Here is a 22802-nt window from a genome sequence, read left to right as displayed (position 1 = left end):
GTAATAGGGATGTCCCTTTAACAATGTGTGAATACAGGGGATGATCACCTAATACCTTCCCTGACCTCATTCTGAAGATTTCAAAAGCCACCAATTAACAGGGCCATTTATTATTGTCTCCACCTGCCTGGTTTCAGTGGGGTGGAATTAGGATGTTCCACATCCAATGGTTGGTTTCAGTCGACTTAATTTATCTGTTGGAGGTAAATTGTGAATGGGTTTTATTTCCTGAAAGCTGGTTCTCATTTTAAATCGATCCATAATTATGTTCTCCAATATTCCAGATTAATTCCAAACAGGAACACTGCTGTTTAACATGGGTAGTAGACCGGTTGGGACAACTCTGTCCATGTTTAACACTGGGATACTGTGACAGACTACTACAGTCGACCTTCACTAATCCGACTGCCTGTAATGCGGTTCCTTCGATAATCCGGCACTGAATTCAAATTTTCTGTGCAACTGTAATTTCAAGTTTCCCGGGCCACCGTACCAATCCGCTGTGCGTTGTTTTGGTTGCGCTAGATCTGTTCACCTGTTGGTGCGCTCTTGTAAGCACAGACACGATTCCTGCTTATTTTCCTGCATTTATTATTATTACTGGCTCTTTTTTAGCCCCGATTATGGCCCCAGTGAGTAAAAGAAATGCACCTCAGAGAGTAGGTGTGCAGCAAAACGATCTCCCAGTCTGCGTTGGGTCTCGCCAATTTATGGAAGGCCACGTCGGGAGCACCGGACGCAGTATATCACCCGAGCCGACTCACAGATAGGATCTCCCAGTGGCCAACCTACGCTCTGTCCACCAGAGAAAGCAGGATCTCCCAGTGGCCACACATTTTAATTCCATATCCCATTCCCATTCTGACATGTCTATCTATGGCCTCCTCTACTGTAAAGATGAAGCCACACTCAGGTTGGAGGAACAACACCTTATATTCCGTCTGGGTAGCTTCCAACCTGATGGCATGAACATTGACTTCTCTAACTTCTGCTAATGCCCCACCTCCCCCTTGTACCCCATCCGTTATTTATTTATATACACACATTCTTTCTCTCTCTCTCCTTTTTCTCCCTCTGTCCCTCTGACTATACCCCTTGCCCATCCTCTGGGTTTCCCTCCCCCTTTTCCTTCTCCCTGGGCCTCCTGTCCCATGATCCTCTCATATCCCTTTTGCCAATCACCTGTCCAGCTCTTGGCTCCATCCTTCCCCCTCCTGTCTTCTCCTATCATTTTGGATCTCCCCCTCCCCCTCCCAGTTACAAATCTCTTACTAGCTCTTCCTTCAGTTAGTCCTGACGAAGGGTCTCTGCCTGAAACGTCGACTGTACCTCTTCCTGGAGATGCTGCCTGGCCTGCTGCATCCACCAGCAACTTTGATGTGTGTTGCAAGAAAAACTGCTATATTTTTTTGCTGATAGTGGCTCAAAGAAACAGATGTGTGTAAGAAAAACAATGAAAGACAGAAGAAATTCGGAACTAGATAAAGTGCTGATAACGTGGTTTAATCTTTGTGTAAGTGAAGGTGTTGAACTATCTGGAGATATGGTGAAGGAACAAGCAAAAGTGTTTCATGAGGAACTAGGACTAAATCATGAGTGTGACTATAGTGAAGGCTGGCTTCATCGGGTCAAGCAGTTCAGGCTTACAGTTCCGTGCAGTGTATAGTGAAAAAAGTTCAGCAGACAAGGAAGCAGCAGCAGAGTTTGTTGAAGAAACAGTTGTGCCAGTTTCAGTACCAGTTCCTGATACTTCACTCATTTTTCAAGATGAAGATGTTGATGATCCTGACAGCCCCACACTTGCAGACATGTAACTTTGCCTGAAGGTATATTAAACGTCTCACTTTAAAAGCGGAAGTGCTCAACTGTTCTGTCTGAGTTAATTCCTGTACATTTACCTGTACCCTTTATTTTATCTGTGCCTGTACAGTATATTACTATTAAAATTTCACTTGCTACTCATTTAATATTTATGTTTCATTATTATCTAACTTGTACTGATTTACATGATATTTTTAAGGTATGATGAGGCAATTAGCTATTGCTTAATGTGATCCTTCTGTAATTCGGGTATTTTCACTAATCAGGAGAAAAAGAAACCCGACGCAGATTGGGGGACCGCTTTGTCGAGCACCTCCGCTCCGTCCGCCACAACAGACAGGATCTCCCGGTAGCCACCCACTTCAACTCTGCTTCCCATTCCCATTCAGATATGTCCATACATGGCCTCCTGCACTGCCATGATGAGGCTAAACTCAGGTTGGAGGAGCAACACCTCATATACCATCTAGGTAGTCTCCAGCCCCTTGGTATGAACATAGAATTCTCCAACTTCCGGTAATTCCCTCCCTCTCCCTTCCTCTATCCCTATGTCACTCTACCCCCCTCCCCCAGCTCCCTCATGGTTCCGCCTCCTCCTTCTACCACCCATTGTTTTCAGGGCTATGACGTCAATGCTTCCCCTCCCCCACCCCTTTGTCTTTCAAATTACGGGTCTTTCAATTGAAGCTACAAGCATTCTTCAAATCCGTCCCCATCTTTCATTCTTCAGCCCTGACATAGGGTTGCGGCCCGAAACGTCGACTCATCATTTCTAACTGATGCTGCCCGACCTGCTGAGTTCATCCAGCGTACTGAAAGTGTTGCTTTGATCACAGCATCTGCAGATTATTTTGTGTTCACTAATTGGGAACTCCTCAGGTCCCAATGGTGCCGGATTATAGAAGGTCAACCTGTAATGTACCTCACTGTTATACTGTGTACTCTTTCTGTATAACACTGCAGTACAGTACTGGTGGGAACGGGTCTATCACTGTATAACAATGGGGTACTGTACTGGTGGGGATGGGTCTGTCACTGTATAACACTGGGGTACAGTACCAGTGGGGATGGGTCTGTCACTGTATAACTCAGGTACAGTACTGGTGGGGACGGGTTTGTGACTGTGTAACACTGGGGTACAGTACTGGTGGGGTTGGGTCTGTCACTGTATAACACAACAGTACAGTACCAGTGGGGATGGGTCTGTCACTGTATAACATGGGTACTGTATCAGTGGGGATGTTTCTGTCACTGTATAACATGGGTACTGTATCGATGGGGATGTTTCTGTTACTGTATAACACTGGGGTATAGTAGTGATGGGGACGGGTCATCTTCACAATAAATGGAAATGCAATCTCACTGGCTCCCCACTCGGCCTTGGATCACCTGGTCAATGGTAATACTGATGTCTGGCTGCTGTTTATTGATTAGAGCTCAGTGTAGAACACAACCATAACCTCAGTTCTTATCAACGAGTTCCAGAACCCGGGGTTCTGTACCTTCCTCTGCAACCGGTTACTTGACTTTCTCACTGCGAGACTACAATCTGTGCAAATTGGAAATATCATCTCCTCCTTGCTGACTATCAACACCGGCGCACCTCAAGGATATATGCATAGCCCACTGCTGTACTCTCGCTACACCCCTGACTGTATATCTAGGCACAGCTCAAACACTATCTGATAGATTTGTCGGTACTATTGTCGGCAGAATTTCAAATGGTGATGAGGAGGCGCATAGGAATAAGACGGATCAGCTGGACAAGTGGTCTCACAGCAACAACCTTGCACTCAACACCAGTAAGACCAAGGAATTGATTGTGAACTTCATGAAAGGGAATTCGAGGGAACACACACCAATCCTCATTGATGGATTGGATTTGGAAAGGGTGAGCAGATTCAAGTTCCTGGGTATCAACTTCTCTGCGCATCTACCCTGGGCTGAACATACTGATTCATTTACAAAGAAGGCACAACAGTGGCTATTTTATCATTAGGAGTTTGAGAATTGATATGTCACCAAAGACTTGCACATTTCTACCATGGAGAGCATTCTAACTGGTTGCGTCACTGTTTGTAAGGAGGGGGTTATTGCATAGGACTGGAAAAAGCTGCTGAAGGTTGAAAACTCAGCCAGCTCCATCATGGACATGAGGACACCTTCAAAAGACAATGCCTCAGAAAGGTGGCATCTATTCTGAGGGACCCCCATCACCAAGGACATGCCCTCTTCTCATTGCTACCATCAAGGAGGAGGTACAGGAGCCAAAAACAGACACTCAGGGTTTCAGACAACACACACAAAATACTAGAGAAACTCAGCAGGCCAGGCAGCATCTATGGAGAAGAGTACAGTCAATATTTTGGACCAAGACCCTTCAGCTTGGGTTTCCAGCATCTGCAGATTTTCTCTTGTTAATGTTTCAGGAACAGCTTCTTGTCCTTCACCATCAGATTTTTGAATGGACAATGAACCCATGAACACTTCCTCAGCATTTCTCCCCTCTTTTTGCACTACTCATTTTCTTTATTTTAATATATATACTTATACTTTATAGTATCTGTTACTGTACTGCTGCTGGAAAACAACAAATTTCACCACATATGCTGGTGATATTAAACTTGATTCTGATTCTGTAGAACTCTGGTGTACAGTACTGGGACAGAACTGTGTGATGGTGGTGCTGGTTTGGCAAGTGGAACAGTGAAGGGCGGTGTCTGGAGCAGCCTAAATAATGGGGTTTGTTTCATTAACACAAAAGCATGTTTTCTCTGAGCAGCCTTGGAAGTAATTTGGGCTGTAAAACAACCTTTGTACTACCTGATATAAAGGATGTCGTGGGACAAGTCGGCTGTTTCCCACCATCCTGCCCTGTTGTTATTACAGAGCGTGCATCTCCTGCCTGTCCTCTGGCCATGATCACATTACTCTTCCTGGGAGTTCACTGTGCTCAAATTGGCCACAACTCTTTCTGTATTGAAACAGTGACCACACAAAGGAAAGATGTCAATAAAATTGAGAGAGTACAGAGGAGGTTTACTGAAATGTTGCCTGGGTTTCATCTCCTAAGTTACAAAGCAAGGTTGAACAAGTTAGGTCTTTATTCTTTGGAGCGTAGAAGGTTGAGGGAGGACTTGATAGAGGAGTTTAAAATTATGAGTGGGATAGATAGAGTTGACGTGGATAGGCTTTTTCCATTGAGAATGAGGGAGATTCAAACGAGGACATGAGTTGAGAGTTAGAGGGCAAAAGTTTAGGGGTAACATGAGGGGGTACTTCTATATACTCAGAGAGTGGTAGCTGTGTGGAACGAGCTTCCAGCAGAAGTGGTTGAGGCAGGTTCGATGTTGTCGTTTAAAGTTAAATTGGATAGGTGCATGGACAGGAAAAGAATGGAGGGTTATGGGCTGAGTGCAGGTCGGTGGGACTGGGTGATAGTAAGAGTTTGGCACAGACTAGAAGGGCCGAGATGGCCTGTTTCCATGCTGTAATTGTTATATAGTTATATACAAACTGCTTTACTGTTGTAAATTGCTTAGGCATTCTCATGGATGAGAATGTTTCTATACAAATGCAAATCTTCAAAGTTAAAAGTAAATTTATTGTGAAAGTACATACATGTCAAATATGCTCTACTGAGATTAATTTTCTTGCGGGCATTTGCAGTAAATACACAACAGAATCAATAAAAAACTGCACACAAAGACAAAAACAACCTACATGCAAAAGCAACAAATTGTACAAATACAAAAAGGAAAAAAAAACCGATAATTAATAAATATTGAGAGTGAGTTGTCGAGTCTTTGAAAGTGAGTTCATTGCTTGTGGAATCAGTTCAGTGAACTGATCCACACTGGTTCATTTTCTAGTGCACTCTGCTGTTTGTTCATCTTCTCCATTCAATAACTGCAGCATTTCCATTGACCCTCTGAGAGCATTTCTGACTCCAGTGTGTACGTTTGTAGATGATACCACTGTAGTGGGCAGTACCTCAAATAATAATGAGTTGGAGTACAGGAATGCGATAGAGGGCTTTAGTAAGATGGCATCAAGATACAACTTTCCCTCAATGTCAGCAGCACAAAACAGTGGGTCATTAACCTCAGGAAGGAGCGGGGAGGGTGAGGGTTTGATGCACATACTCTTATCTACATTAACGGTGAGCTTCAAGTTCCTAGGAGTGAGTGAACATCACCAACTGTCTGTCCTGGTCCCACCACATTGATCGGACGACCAAGAATACTCACCGACTCAAATACTTCCTCAGGAGGCTAAAGAAATTCTTTATGACCCCGTCGACCTGAACTAGTGCACCACAGAAAGCACCTGGTCCAGATGCATCACAATTTGGTATGTCAATTACTTTGCCCATGACTGCTAGAAACTGAAGATAGTTTGGGCACAACTAAGCACATCCAAGAACCAGCCTCCTCTCTGTGGATTCTGTATAAACTTCTTTCTGCCTCAGTAAAACAGCCAGCATAATCAAAGACCTCACCTACCCCAGGCATTCTTTCTCCTCCCCTCTCCCATCAGGCAGAAGATACAAAAGCCTCAAAGGACGTAAGATCAGGCTGAAGGACCGTTTTGACCCCATGTTATAAGCCTATTAAATGGTTCCCTTATTATTTATGATCATTGCCTGATACGCTGCTGATGTTTAGGGTAGCAATGAAGGTCCTCCATCTCTGGCTGTGTTCAGGGCTTCCTTCTTCTTCTCAGAAGCTTCCTCTCGGTAAATGGTTTTCTAGTCAGATAAAATTAATTTCACAAGCTATCTTGTACTGCACTTTCTGGTCACCTACCTACAGGAAAGATGTCAATAAGACTGAGAGAATACAGAGAAAATTTACAAGGATGCTGCCAGAACTAAAGAACCTGAGTTATAGGGAAAGTTTGAATAGGTTAGCACTTTATTCCCTAGAGCATAGGAGAATACGGGGAGATTTGATAGAGTTTGGGTGAGACTAGAGCTAGAGGTCATGGGTTAAGGGTGAAATGTTTAAGGGCAACATTAGGGGGAACGTCTTCACTCAGAGGGTGGTGAGAGTGTGGAATAACAGCAGAAGTGGTGGATGCAGGGTTGATTTCAACATTTTGGGGAAGTTTGTACAGGTACATGGATGGGAGGGGTATGGAGGGTTGAAATGCAGGTCGATAGGTCTGGGCAGATCAATAGTTTGGTATGGATTAGGTGGGCAGAATGGCCTGTTTCAATGGCTCTGTCTGGCGCTCGCACTTTATTCTGCATTATTAGTGTTTTGCCTTGTTCTGCTTCTATGCACAATGTAACAATATGATTTGTATAAACAATATTCAAGACAAGCTTTTCACTGTATCTTGATCCATGTGACAATATTAAACCATTTCCATTATCCTGTGTAGTGGAGTAAGCTATCATCGATCCCGAATACTAACCATCGTTTTCTCTCCTTTTGTGGAAAGGAACAAGAAAGGAAGCAACTGACGATCCAGGGCCCATTCGACGGAAAAGGTAATTGTCAGTCTTTGTTTGTGTGTGGTTTTCCATTGGTCCTGTGAGTGCCCGCTGGGAAATGAATCTCAGGGTTGTCTATGTGTTGGCGCGTGGCCAAGTGGTTAAGGTGTTCGTCTAGTGATTGGCTGAGGCAGCGTGTTGTGTCCTTGAGCAAGGCACTTCACCACACATTGCTCTGCTGCGACACTGGTGCCAAGCTGTATGGGTCCTAATGCCCTTCCCTTGGACAACATTGGTGGCGTGGAGAGGGGAGGCTTGCAGCATGGGCAACTGCTGGTCTTCCATACAACCTTGCCCAGGCCTGTGCCCTGGAAACCTTCCAAGGCGCGAATGCATGGTCTCATGAGACTAACGGATGCCTATATGGTGACATATACATACTGTACTTTGGTATTTACTTTGGTCATTGAGCCACTTCAGTGATTTGCCCTCCCAGCACTTAAACCAGTCAAACTTTGCACAAATTGTTCTTGCAATCCTCATCCTTTTATTACCATTTGGAGCCAATGCCAAAGATCTGAGTTCCTCATTTGTGGGCACACCAGTGCCACATAAGCGTCTGCGCTCTCTCCTTGCTGCTGCCATCGAGCGGGAGTACAGGACTCTTCAGGTCCCACATCACCAGCTTCAAGAACAGGTACTACCTTTCAATCATCAGGCTCCTGAACCAACGTGGGTAGCTTCTCTCACCTCAACACTGAACTGATTACACAACCTTTCAGCTTTCTAGGATCCAACAACTCATGTTGCCAGTATTAACTGATCTATCTGTCTATATTTGCACCGTTTGTCTTTTGCACATTGGTTGTTTGTCAGTCTTTGTGTGTAGTTTTTCAATGATTCTATCGTACTTCCTAGTTTTAGTGTGAATGCCTGCAAGAAAATGAACCTCTGTGTTGTATATGGTAACATGTACATACTTTGATAATAAATTTACTTTGAATTGGCAGTCCCACATTTTGCATGGGGCCCAATTTCTCACGGCAGGAATTGAGGAGAGTTGGTTAATGATTGTTAACCGAGTAAATATAGCTGAGCTGATATACTACTGCAGTGCTAAAGGAGAGTTGTAGTATCACGGGTAGTATCCTTTAGAAGACATGTTCAGCTGCTGCTTTCGCAGAAGAACGCATTGCAACATTGTGATCATAGAAATTTGCCCTTGTGACCAGAGGGTGGAGAGTATTTGCTCTCACTCAAGGAGAATTGATGGGCCGGATGGCCTGAATTCTGATCCTATCTCTTATGCTCATGTAACCTTACGCTACAGCAGCAATTGTTGCTTTGGAATTGCGGGAACTTACAAAGATTAGCTTTATTTGTTGTGTGCACATGGAAGCGTACAGCGAAATGCATCACTTGATTCAAATTAAATCGGCCAGGATTGCTCTGAGCAAGTGTCGCCACACTTTCGGGACTAACATAGCATGCCTATAATATACTAACGCCAATCTGAACATCCTGAAACCCACGCGGTCAATGGGAGAATGTACAAACTCCTCACAGACAGCAGCGGGAATTGAATCCTGATTGGTGATCACCGTAGAACGATTGCACTAAATTCTCGGTTACTGTGCTGCCCCAGAACTACTTTTGTACTCTGCAATAAGGGAAGATTGTAACATCGGAGCGGAGAGTTGCTGTTCTCCTTGTTGTAGGAATGACTTAGAGAGAGAGAGAGAGAGAGAGAGAGAGAGAGAGAGAGAGAGAGAAGAAAAAAAACACCAACCTGTCTGACAATGTAGGTTTTGACTGACTCTGATCAAGGTCTCTTTGAGGGACTCCTGCTGTCGCGTGCATAGTTGCAGAGTGGGAGGGGTGGGGTCAGTGCTTCTGCTGGTGCATGTAGTGGGGGTTGTGAGGGTCGATGCCGCTGCTTATGCAAAGGGAGGGTGAGGGGAGGCTTCGGTGCTTTGATCTTTCTGGATTTCATTCTATGGGGTTTCTTGTTGCGTGGTTGCCTGTGAAGAGAAAGAGTTTCAGGTTGTTTACTGTATACATTCTCTGATATTAAAATGAACCTTTGAATTTGACAACCCATGTCACATCTGTGATCAAAGCTGTAAAGTATTTTGGGACGTCCACAGAGATATGTACTGAATAAATGCTTGTTCCTTTTAATCCTTAGAAGGCCAGTAGGGTTCAAAGTTCAAAGTAATTTTGTTATCAAGGTATATATATGTCACTATATAGAGTACAACCCTGAGATTCGTTTTCTTGCGGGCATATGCAATAAAGCTATAGATTATTAAGTGTAACAGATCGATGAAAGACCACACTAATTTGGGTACTAAAAGACATCAAACTGTGCGAATACAAAAAGAAATAATAACACTAATTATCGCGAACTTGAGATGAGTCCTTGAACGTGAGCCCATGGATTGTGGCTAAGTGTTAATAATGTGGCTATAAGAAGGTAAGACAGAGGAGTAGTATTACGCCATTTAACTTATTGTGTCAGTCATTCCACCGTGGCTGAGGTAGACCATAGGAGCATATAACTGGAGCATCAGTATCCTTGCGGGAAGGTTTGCCAGTGCTGCTCCGGGGGGGTTTAAACTAGATTTGCAGGGGGAGGGCAACCAGAGTGTTAGAGCAGATAGTGAGGTGGAGGAGGATAAAGGTCATGTGAGAACGCTTGCAGGATGTTAGGGATAAATTTGTCCCGGTGAGGAAGATAAAGAATGGTAGGGTGAAGGAACTATGGGTGACAAGTGAGGTGGAAAATCTAGTCAAGTGGAAGAAACATACATAGAAACATACATAGAAAATAGGTGCAGGAGTAGGCCATTCGGCCCTTCGAGCCTGCACCGCCATTTATTATGATCATGGCTGATCATCCAACTCAGAACCCCGCCCCAGCCTTCCCTCCATACCCCCTGACCCCCGTAGCCACAAGGGCCATATCTAACTCCCTCTTAAATATAGCCAATGAACTGGCCTCAACTGTTTCCTGTGGCAGAGAATTCCACAGATTCACCACTCTCTGTGTGAAGAAGTTTTTCCTAATCTCGGTCCTAAAAGGCTTCCCCTCTATCCTCAAACTGTGGCCCCTCGTTCTGGACTTCCCCAACATCGGGAACAATCTTCCTGCATCTAGCCTGTCCAATCCCTTTAGAATCTTATACATTTCAATCAGACCCCCCCTCAATCTTCTAAATTCCAACGAGTACAAGCCCAGTTCATCCAGTCTTTCTTCATATGAAAGTCCTGCCATCCCAGGAATCAATCTGGTGAACCTTCTTTGTACTCCCTCTATAGCAAGGATGTCTTTCCTCAGATTAGGGGACCAAAACTGCACACAATACTCCAGGTGTGGTCTCACCAAGGCCTTGTACAACTGCAGTAGTACCTCCCTGCTCCTGTACTCGAATCCTCTCGCTATAAATGCCAGCATACCATTCGCCTTTTTCACCGCCTGCTGTACCTGCATGCCCACTTTCAATGACTGGTGTATAATGACACCCAGGTCTCGTTGCACCTCCCCTTTTCCTAATCGGCCACCATTCAGATAATCTGTTTTCCTATTTTTGCCACCAAAGTGGATAACGTCACATTTATCCACATTAAATTGCATCTGCCATGAATTTGCCCACTCACCCAACCTATCCAAGTCACCCTGCATCCTCTTAGCATCCTTCTCACAGCTAACACTGCCGCCCAGCTTCGTGTCATCCGCAAACTTGGAGATGCTGCATTTAATTCCCTCATCCAAGTCGGTAATATATATTGTAAACAACTGAGGTCCCAGCACTGAGCCTTGCGGTACCCCACTAGTCACCGCCTGCCATTCTGAAAAGGTCCCGTTTATTCCCACTCTTTGCTTCCTGTCTGCTAACCAACTCTCCACCCACACCAATACCTTACCCGCAATACCGTGTGCTTTAAGTTTGCACACTAATCTCCTGTGTGGGACCTTGTCAAAAGCCTTCTGAAAATCCAAATATACCACATCCACTGGTTCTCCCCTATCCACTCTACTAGTTACATCCTCAAAAAATTCTATGAGATTCGTCAGACATGATTTTCCTTTCACAAATCCATGCTGACTTTGTCCGATCATTTCACTGCTTTCCAAATGTGCTGTTATCACATCCTTGATAACTGACTCCAGCAGATTCCCCACCACCGACGTTAGGCTAACCGGTCTATAATTCCTCGGTTTCCCTCTCCCTCCTTTTTTAAAAAGTGGAGTTACATTAGCCACCCTCCAATCCTCAGGAACTAGTCCAGAATCTAATGAGTTTTGAAAAATTATCACTAATGCATCCATTATTTCTTGGGCTACTTCCTTAAGCACCCTGGGATGCAGACCATCTGGCCCTGGGGATTTATTTGCCTTCAATCCCTTCAATTTACCTAACACCACTTCCCTACTAACATGTATTTCGCTCAGTTCCTCCATCTCACTGGACCCTCTGTTCCCTACTATTTCTGGAAGATTATTTATGTCCTCCTTCGTGAAGACAGAACCAAAGTAATTATTCAATTGGTCTGCCATGTCCTTGCTCCCCATAATCAATTCACCTGTTTCTGTCTGCAGGGGACCTACATTTGTCTTTACCAGTCTTTTCCTTTTCACATCTCTATAAGAAGGCAGCATACATGAGGTTTAGGAAGCAAGGATCAGATGGGTCTATTGAGGAATATAGGGAAGCAAGAAAGGAGCTTAAGAAGGGGCTGAGAAGAGCAAGAAGGGGGCATGGGAAGGCCTTGGCAAGTAGGGTAAAGGAAAACCCCAAGGCATTCCTCAGTTATGTGAAGAACAAAAAGATGACAGGAGTGAAGGTAGGACCGATTAGTGATAAAGGTGGGAAGATGTGCCTGGAGGCTGTGGAAGTGAGCGAGATCCTCAATGAATACTTCTCTTCGGTATTCACCAATGAGAAGGAACTTGATGACAGTGAGGACAATATGAGTGAGGTTGATGTTCTGGAGCATGTTGATATTAAGGGAGAGGAGGTGTTGGAGTTGTTAAGATACATTAGGATGGATAAATCCCCCCAGGGCCTGACGGAATATTCCCCAGGCTGCTCCACGAGGCGAGGGAAGAGATTGCTGAGCCTCTGGCTAGGATCTTTATGTCCTTGTTGTCCACGGGAATGGTACCCGAGGATTGGAGGGAGGCGAATGTTGTCCCCTTGTTCGAAAAAGGTAGTAGGGATAGTCTGGGTAATTATAGACCAGTGAGCCTTACATCTATGGTGGGAAAGCTATTGGAAAAGATTCTTAGAAATAGGATCTCTGGGCATTTAGGGAATCATGGTCTGATCAGGGACAGTTAGCATGGCTTTGTGAAGGGCAGATCATATCCAACAAGCCTGATAGAGTTCTTTGAGGAGGTGACCAGGCACATAGATGAGGGTAGTGCAGTGGATGTGATCTACATGGATTTTAGTAAGGCATTTGACAAGGTTCCACACGGTAGGTTTATTCAGAAAGTCAGAAGGCATGGGATCCAGGGAAGTTTGGCCAGGTGGATTCAGAATTGGCTTGCCTGCAGAAAGCCAATGGTGGAGGGAGTACATTCAGATTGGAGGGTAGTGACTAGTGGTGTCCCACAAGGATCAGTTCTGGGACCTCTATATTTCATGATTTTAATTAATGACCTGGATGTGGGGGTAGAAGGGTGGGTTGGCAAGTTTGCAGATGACACAAAAGGTTGGTGGTGTTGTAGATAGTGTAGAGGATTGTCAAAGATTTCAGAGAGACATTGATAGGATGCAGAAGTGGGCTGAGAAGTGGCAGATGGAGTTCAACCCGGAGAAGTGTGAGGTGGTACACTTTGGAAGGACAAACTCCAAGGCAGAGTACAAAGTAAATGGCAGGATACTTGGTAATGTGGAGGAGCAGAGGGATCTGGGGGTACATGTCCACAGATCCCTGAAAGTTGCCTCACAGGTAGATAAGGTAGTTAAGAAAGCTTATGGGGTGTTAGCTTTCATAAGTCGAGGGATAGAGTTTAAGAGTCGTGAGGTAATGATGCAGCTCTATAAAACTCTGGTTTGGCCACACTTGGAGTATTGTGTCCAGTTCTGGTCGCCTCACTATAGGAAGGATGTGGAAGCATTGGAAAGGGTACAGAGGAGATTTACCAGGATGCTGCCTGGTTTAGAGTGTATGGATTATGATCAGAGATTGAGGGAGCTAGGGCTTTACTCTTTGGAGAGAAGGAGGATGAGAGGAGACATGATAGAGGTGTACAAGATATTAAGATGAGTAGATAGAGTGGATAGCCAGCGCCTCTTCCCCAGGGCACCACTGCTCAATACAAGAGGACATGGCTTTAAGGTAAGGGGTGGGAAGTTCAAGGGGGATATTAGAGGAAGGTTTTTTACTCAGAGAGTGGTTAGTGTGTGGAATGCACTGCCTGAGTCTGTGGTGGAGGCAGATACACTCGTGAAGTTTAAGAGACTACTAACAGGTGTATGGAGGAATTTAAGGTGGGGGGTTATATGGGAGGCAGGGTTTAAGGTTCGGCACAACATTGTGGGCTGAAGGGCCTGTACTGTGCTGTACTATTCTGTGTTCTATGTTCTATCGAAATAGCTCCATGATCCAGTTGGATGAAGAGAGCTAAAGAAACATTGCAAATATTTGTTTGTTCATTATGTGCCATGACGTATGGCATGGGTGATCATGGTCTTTTCATGTCCTTGATTGTTCTTGGCAAATTTTTCTACAGAAGTGGTTTGCCACTGTCTTCTGGCCAGTGTCTATACATGACAGGCAACCCCTGTCTTGAGACGCTGCCTCTTGAAGAGGTCATCGGTGGTGGTTAGCGGTGTGCCCATGATAGAGCTTGCTGTGTGTGAGTTATGCTGCATGTATTGTGTTGTGGTCTGGTGTCCTGAAGAGGGGTATCGTCCAAAAACATTGACTGTTTATTCATTTCCATAGATGCTGCCTAACCTGCTCAGTTCCTCCAGTAGTTTGTGTGTGTTGCTTTGGTCTGGAGGAACATTGTTTTGTTTGGCGGTATACATATTTAAGGTTGTAATGACAACAAACTTGAACTTGAGCAACCCTCTGCAGCCACTTGCAATCCTGTGCAATTCAGTTTCAAAATGTAGCAGCATTACCGTCTTTTGCAAACAGTATGTATGAGCAGGCTGTTGTTTATATTGGAGCTAGTGACCCTTCAGTCTCCATGGCAGAAGCCCATTACTGTGAATGTCTCACCAACCAGTGACTACCTGTGTCAGGTCCAAGAAACAGGTACTCTGTGTTCCCTTCCATATAACTCACACAGGAAATTCAGCAATGATGAACTGACGTATACACACTGGACACACATCCAATGTTGGCAGCAAGTATCAATTTGTTCCTTATCATTTGATTAATGTGGGTTTTAAAGTTCCTCTTACAATGACAGCCTTTATTACTGCTGATAACTCAGTCTCTTTTTGTTGCTTTCTTTTTGTTAACAGGAGAATTAAAAATGATTCAATCATAGAATCATAGAGAGGGACAGCACAGAAACAGGCCCTTCAGCCCATCTAATCCATGCCAAAAACCATTTAAACTACCTGCACCGGGACCATAGTCCTCAATACCCCTGCCATCCAAACATCTTTTAAACATTGAAATTGAGCTTGGCTGCACCACTTGCACTGGCAGCTCATCCCACACTCTCATGGACCTCTGAGTTGAGAAGTTTCCTGTCATGTTCCCCTTGAACTTTTCATCTTTCATCCTTAACCTATGCCTCTGGTTGTAGTCCCACCCAACTCAGTGGAAAAAGCTTGCTTGCATTTACCTGTCTATACCCCTCATAGTTTTGTTTACCTCTATCAAATCTCCCCTCAATCTTCTTTGTTCCAAGGGATAAAGTGCTAACCTAATTCAATCTTTCCTTATAATTCAGGTTCTCCAGACCTGGCAACATCCTTGTAAATTTTCTCTGTACTCTTTCAACCTCACTTACATCTTTCATGTAGGTAGGTGATCAAAACTGTACACAATACTCCAAATTAGAGTCTTTTTTAAACAGCGGGGCAACATTGGCTATCCTCCAATCCTCTGGTACCTCTTCTGTCACTAAGGAAGATTTAAATATCCCTACTATGTCCCTGGCAATTTCTGCACTTGCCTCCCATAGGGTCTGAGGGAACACCTTGTCAGCTCCTGGGGATTTATCCTCAGGATAGCAAACACCTCCTTCTCTGTAATCTGTACAGAATCAATAAGGTTGATGCCACTTTGCCTCACTTCTGTAGACTCTGTGTCTGCCTGAGTAAATACAGATGCAAAAAATTATTTAGGACCTCCCCCATCTATTTGGCTGCACATATAGATCACCATCCTGGTCTTCCAGAGGAGTAATTTTGTCCTTGCAATCCTTTTGCTCTTAAAATATCCGTAGAATCCCATAGGATTTTCCCTCACTTTGTGTGCTAGAGCAATTCCATGCCTTCGTTTAGCCCTCCTGATTTCTTTCTCAGCGTTCTCTTGCGTTTCTTTTACTCCATGAGCACCTCGTTTGGTCGTACCTGCCTGTACCTGCTATGCACTTCCTTTTTTCTCTCTCTTAACTGGTGCCTCAACATCTCTTGAAAACCAAAGTTCATTACACTTGTTATCTTTACCTTTTATTCTGACAGAGACATACATGCTTTGTACTCTCAAAATTTCACCTTTGAATGTGTCCCATTTACCAAGTACACTTTGCCAGAAAACAGCCTGTCCCAATCCACACTTGCCAGATCATTTCTGATACCATCAAAATTGTTTTTTCTCCAATTTAGAATCTCAACCCGTGGACCAGACCTACCTTTTTGCCTATTTACTTTGAAACTAATGATCACTGGGTACAAGGTGTTCTCCTACACAAACTTCAGTCCACCTGTCCTGTCTCATTCCCAAATAGCTGATCCAGTATTGTACCTTCTCTCATTGGGACTTCTATGTACTGATGAAGGAAATTTCCTTTAACGCTTTTGACAACGTCGATCCTATTTGATCCTTTTACAGTATGGGTTTGCCAGTCAATACGTGGAAGGTGAAAATAACCTCCTATAACAACACACATCAAAGTTGCTGGTGAACGCAGCAGTCCAGGCAGCATCTCTAGGAAGAAGTATAGTCAACATTTCGGGCCGAGACCTTTCATCAGGACTAACTGAAGGAAGAGCTAGTAAGAGATTTGAGAGGGGGAGGGGGAGATCCAAAATGATAGGAGAAGACAGGAGGGGGAGAGATGGAGCCAAGAGCTGGACAGGTGATTGGCAAAGGGATATGAGAGGATCATGGGACAGGAGGCCCAGGGAGAAGGAAAAGGGGGGGGGGACCCAGAGGATGGGCAAGGGGTACAGTCAGAGGGACAGAGGGAGAAAAAGGAGAGAGAGAGAGAAAGAATGTGTGTATATAAATTAATAAGGGATGGGGTACGCGGGGGAGGTGAGGCATTAGCGGAAGTTTGAAAAGTCAATGTTTATGCCATCACGTTGGAGGCTACCCAGATGGAATATAAGGTGTTCCTCCAACCTGAGTGTGGCTTCATTTTTACAGTAGAGGAGGCTGTGGATAGACATATCAGAATGGGAATGGGATGTGGAATTAAAATGTGTGGCCACTGGGAGATCCTGCTCTCTCTGGCAGACAAAGCATAGGTGTTCAGCAAAACGATCTCCCAGTCTGCGTCGGGTCTCGCCAATATATAGAAGGCCCCATCGGGAGCACCGGATGCAGTATATCACCCCAGTCGACTCACAGGTGAAGTGTTGCCTCACCTGGAAGGACTGTCTGGGGCCCTGAATGGTGGTGAGGGAGGAAGTGTAAGGGCATGTGTAGCACCTGTTCCACTTACAAGGATAAGTGCCAGGAGGGAGATCAGTGGGGAGGGATGGTGGGGACGAATGGACAAGGGAGTCGCGTAGGGAGCGATCCCTGCGGAAAGTGGGGTGGGGGAGGGAAAGATGTACTTAGTGGTGGGATCCCGTTAGAGGTGGCAGAAGTTACAGAGAATAATATGTTGGACCTGGAGGCTGGTGGGGTGGTAGGTGAGGACCAGGGGAACCCTATTCCTAGTGGGGTGGCGGGAGGATGGAGTGAGAGCAGATGTGCGTGAAGTGGGGGAGATGCGTTTGAGAGCAGAGTTGATGGTGGAGGAAGGGAAGGCCGTTTCTTTAAAAATGGAAGACATCTCCCTTGTCCTGGAATGAAAAGCCTCATCCTGAGAGCAGATGCGGCGGAGACGGAGGAATTGCGAGAAGGGGATGGCGTTTTTGCAAGAGACAGGGTGAGAAGAGGAATAGTCCAGGTAGCTGTGAGAGTCAGTAGGCTTATAGCAGACATCAGTAGATAAGCTGTCTCCAGAGACAGAGACAGAAAGATCTAGAAAGGAGAGGGAGGTGTCGTTAATGGACCTGGTAAACTTGAGGGCAGGGTGAAAGTTGGAGGCAAAATTAATGAAGTCAACGAGCTCAGCATGCGTGCAGGAAGCAGTGCCAATGCAGTCATCAATGTAGCGAAGGAAAAGTTGGGGACAGATATCAGAATAGGTTTGGAACATAGATTGTTCCACAAAGCCAACAAAAAGGCAGACATAGCTAGGACCCATACGGGTGCCCATAGCTACACCTTTAGTTTGGAGGAAGTGTGAGGAACCAAAGGAGAAGTTATTAAGAGTAAGGACTAATTCCGCTAGATGGAGCAGAGTGGTGATAGAAGGGAACTGATTAGGTCTGGAATCCAAAAAGAAGCGGAGAGCTTTGAGACCTTCCTGATGGGGGATGGAAGTATATAAGGACTGGACATCCATGGTGAAAATAAAGCGGTGGGGGCCAGGGAAGTTAAAATCGTTGAAAAGCTTAAGAGTGTAAGAAGTGTCACGAACATAGGTAGGAAGGGATTGAACAAGAGGGGATAAAACAGTGTTGAGGCATGCAGAAATGAGTTCGGTGGGGCAGGAGCAAGCTGAGACAATAGGTCTGTCAGGACAGGCAGTTTTGTGGATCTTGGGTAGGAGGTAGAAACGGGAAGTGCGAGGTGTGGGAACTATAAGGTTGGTAGCAGCGGATGGGAGATCCCCTGAGCGGATCAAGTCGGTGATGGTGTGGGACACAATGGCCTGGTGCTCCTTAGTGAGGTCACGATCGAGGGGTAAATAAGAGGAGGTATCCGCGAGTTGTCACTCTGCCTCGGCAAGGTAGAAGTCAGTATGCCAGACTACTTGGCGGGTTTAATAGTAAGGTTAGGATTAGTGCAGAGGGAGTGGAGTCCTCCAACGGGATCCCACCACTAAGCACATCTTTCCCTCCCCCCACTTTCTGCAGGGATCGCTCCCTATGCGACTCCCTTGTCCATTCATCCCCACCATCCCTCCCCACTGATCTCCCTCCTGGTACTTATCCTTGTAAGCAGAACAAGTGCTACACATGCCCTTATACTTCCTCCCTTACTACCATTTAGGGCCCCAGACAGTCCTTCCAGGTGAGGCGACACTTCACCTGTGAGTCGGCTGGGGTGATATACTGCATCCGGTGCTCCCGATGTGGCCTTCTATATATTAGCAAGACCCGACGCAGACTGGGAGACCGCTTTGCTGAACACCTACGCTCTGTCTGCCAGAGAGAGCAGGATCTCCCAGTGGCCACACATTTTAATTCCACATCGCATTCCCATTCTGATATGTCTATCCACGGCCTCCTCTACTGTAAAGATGAATCCACACTCAGGTTGGAGGAACAACACCTTATATTCCGTCTGGGTAGCCTCCAACCTGATGGCATGAACATTGACTTCTCAAACTTCTGCTAATGCCCCACCTCCCCCTCGTACCCCATCGTTATTTATTTATATACACGCATTCTTTCTCTCTCTCTCCTTTTTCTCCCTCTGTCCCTCTCACTATACCCCTTGTTTCATCCTCTGGGTTTTTTCCTTCCCCTACACCTTTTCCTTCTCCCGGGGCCTCCTGTCCCATGATCCTCTCATATCCTTTTGCCAATCACCTGTCCAGCTCTTGGCTCCATCCCTCCCCCTCCTGTCTTCTCCTATCATTTTGGATCTCCCCCTCCCCCTCTCAAACCTCTTACTAGCTCTTCCTTCAGTTAGTCCTGACGAAGGGTCTCGGCCCGAAACATTGACGGTACCTCTTCCTAGAGATGCTGCCTGGCCTGCTACGTTCACCGGCAACTTTGATGTGTGTTGCTTGAATTTCCAGCATCTGCAGAATTCCTCGTGTTTGCGCTCCTATAACAACCTTATGTTTCTTGCAGCAGTCTGTGATCTCTTTACAAATTTGGTCCTGTAATTCTGGCAGACTTTTGGGTGGTCTGTAATCTAGCCCCATTAACGTGGTCATACCTTTTCTAAAATTTCATTTCTACCCATAATGCCTCACTAAATGAGTTCTCCAGTCTGTCCTGACACAGCACTGCTGTGACACTTTCTCTGCCTAGTAACACCACCCCGTCTCCTTTAATCCCTCCTGCACTGTCACATCTAAAACAGTCCACCTTTAATCTGCGCTCTCCTTTTGAATTTAACTAGTCCCACTCCCTTTCAATAATTAATACATTTTTCAAGGACCTTACGACACATATTCTTGGTATTATTCTCTTAATAACATGCACAGAACAACATAGAACATTGCCTCACAGGGACAGGCCTTCCAGTCCACAATGCTATGTCAAACAATTAAATTAATAATCAAATGGCCAACTAAATGTCTATATCCTTCAATTTTCCTCACATACATGTGCCTAACTAAACAGATCTTAATTGTTCATAATGTACCTGCCTCTTCCACCGCCCCAGGCAGCACATTCCAGGCACCCACAGCTTTCTGCGTTTAAAGAAAATCTTGCCCCTCACATCGATTTTGAAATTACCTCCTTTCACCTTAATTACATGACCTCTGGTATTAGATATTCCCCCTAGGAAGAAAGATACTGTCTGTCTAATTTGTCTATGCCTCTCATAATTTTATTAACCGCTATCAGATCTCCCCTTAGCCTCCGTCGCTCAAGAGAAAACAACCCAGGTTTGTCTAACCTCTCTTTATAACACATCCCCTCTAAACCAGGCAGCATTCTTGTAAACTTCTTCTGCACAATCTCCAGAGCCTCAACATTGTTCCTATAATGGAGGGACCAGAACTATATGCAAGAATCCAGAAGCAGCCTAGCTAGAGTTTTATAAAACTGCAACATAACTTCCTGACCTTTGAACTCAATGCATTGACTAATAAAGGCAAGCATTCTATGGGCGCGTGGCCAAGTGGTTAAGGTGTCGGTCTAGTGATCTGAAGGTCGCTAGTTCGAGCCTTGGCTGAGGAATCGTGTTGTGTCCTTAGCAAGGCACTGAACCACACACTGCTCTGCGACGACACCGGTGCCAAGCTGTATGGGTCCTAGTGCCCTTCCCTTGGACAACATCAGTGGCGTGGAGAGGGGAGACTTCCAGCATGGGCGACTGCCGGTCTTCCATACAACCTTACCCAGGCCTGCGCCCTGGAAACCTTCCAAGGCGCAAATCCATGGTCTCACGAGCCTAACAGATGCCTATAAGGCCTTCTTAACCACCCTCTCAACCTGTGTAGCCACTTTCATGGAGCTATGAACTTGGATCCTAAGATCCCTCTGCTCAGCAACAGTGCTAAGGGTCTTGCCATTTACAGTGTACTGTCTTTTTACATTTGACTTACCAAGGTGCAATACTTCACCTTTGTCCAGATTAAACTCTCATCTGCCATTTCTCTGCCCATATCTGTGACTGATCTATATCCTCCTCTATTCTTTGCCAGTCAGTCATCTACCGTATCCACACCACTACCAATCTTCATATCATCTGTAAACTTATGAACTCACCCATCTATCTTTTCACCCAGCTCATTTATATACATCACAAACAAAGAGTGCCCAGTACAGATCTCTGTGGAACATCACTAACCACTTACCTGCAGCTAGAACAAGTCCCTTCTACCTCCACCCTCTGTCTTCCATGGGCTGTCCATGAGGGACCTTGTCAATCCTAAAATCTATGTAGGCAACATTTTCAGCTTTCTCAATCACTCACGTCAGCACATCAAAATAAAATCAATCAAGTTACTAAGACACAGCTGGCCCCTCACAGAACCGTGCTGACAATCCTTAATTAGGCTGTGGCTTTCCAAATGCAAAAAAGAAGGTACCTCATGTCCCTAATAAAGAGGCCACTCAGTGTACGTCTATGGTCTGCTGCAGTAGGTGATCCACTTCAAGGTTTGACACATCGGTGCGCAGAAGAGCATCTCTGAACGCACAATGTTGTAGCACATGGTTATTTGAGTTACTGTCACCTTCTTGTCAGCTTGAACCGTTCTGGCATTCTCCTCTGACTTCTCTCATTAACAAGGAGTTTTTTTTCCCACAGAACTGTCACTCACTGTTTTTATTTTTGTTCTTTGCTCATTCCTCTATGAGCTCTAGAGACTCTTGCGAAAATCCCAGGAGATCAGCAGTTCTGAGATACTCAAACCCTGCCTGGCAACAGCAATCATTCCATGGTCAAAGTCACTTGGATCACATTTTTTCCCCATTCTGATGTTTGGTCTGAACTACAACTGACTCTCTTGACCATGTCTGCATACTTTTATGCATTGAATTGTTGCCACATGGTTGGCTGATTAGATACTTGCAGCGATGAGCAGCTGTACTTAATAATGTGGCCATTGAGTGGCATGCATTTTAAAATCTATCATTGAATCTGTTTGGACAGATCATACCAACTTGTTGCATTAAGTAAGCTACCTTCATCTCACCAGATTCTTGAGGCATCGCAGTGTGAAAATGTCTTCATTGGTTGGAGGGTTGTGCTGTGATTGATTTGGCATAGTAGAGTTCTTGGCTAATATCTCTTCCCCTGGCTAAAGGTAATTACATGAGCTATAGAGAGTCTTGGCTAACGGCTTGACAAAAACTAATACACTCCCGTCATCTGGGCGCCAAGCCATAGTCTGTGTTAACAACCTTCCTTGGTCTCTCTATCTCAGCTTCATAATTCTTCACTCGTTCAAGATTATTGTCATTCAACCATGTCTACCGGCAAGCTAAACAATGTTCCTCGGAGCCAAGGAACACAACACGGTAGTTATAACTCATACGCAACACACAACGTAACATTACCTCAAATAAAGCTACAAATAATAAGGTGTATTTATGACACAAGTTAAAAAGTGAACAGTATTACAGTATCACTTTGTATATGATGAGACCTGGGCCGTGTCAGGAAGGAGCTGTTTCCCATCTTAGCACTTCTTGTCTTAATGCTGCAGTACCTCCTGCCTAATGGTAGGAGGTGAAAGAGATTGTTGGATGAATAGAGGGATCTTTCACAATGCTTAGAGCCCTGTCAGAAGAGAGATGCTGATGATCAGCAGACTTCGCAAGGCTTAGAATCGTGTGTGATACAGCATGGTAAAATGTCGATTGGTCCAACTCATCTACGCTGACCACCGTTCTCACTAAACTGGTCATTTGCTTGCATTTAGTTCATT

The 22802-nt window shown here is 45.1% G+C and overlaps 1 protein-coding gene across 2 annotated transcripts in view; it reads left to right on the top strand.

Annotated features, from left to right (window-relative positions):
• The window catches only part of LOC140196168 (rho guanine nucleotide exchange factor 26-like), a 231939-nt gene that overhangs the window by 25361 nt on the left and 183776 nt on the right, over nt 1–22802 (top strand). For both annotated transcript variants that reach the window (XM_072254925.1, XM_072254926.1), the window contains exon 3: nt 7270–7318. In XM_072254925.1, coding sequence (XP_072111026.1) covers nt 7270–7318 — 49 coding nt within the window. The remainder of the gene's footprint in view (nt 1–7269; nt 7319–22802) is intronic.

This window comes from Mobula birostris, chromosome 4 (assembly GCF_030028105.1).
Source record: "Mobula birostris isolate sMobBir1 chromosome 4, sMobBir1.hap1, whole genome shotgun sequence".
Lineage (NCBI taxonomy): Eukaryota > Metazoa > Chordata > Chondrichthyes > Myliobatiformes > Myliobatidae > Mobula > Mobula birostris.
Note: the sequence above shows the minus strand (reverse complement) of the source record. Positions and strands in the feature narration are given on the sequence as shown.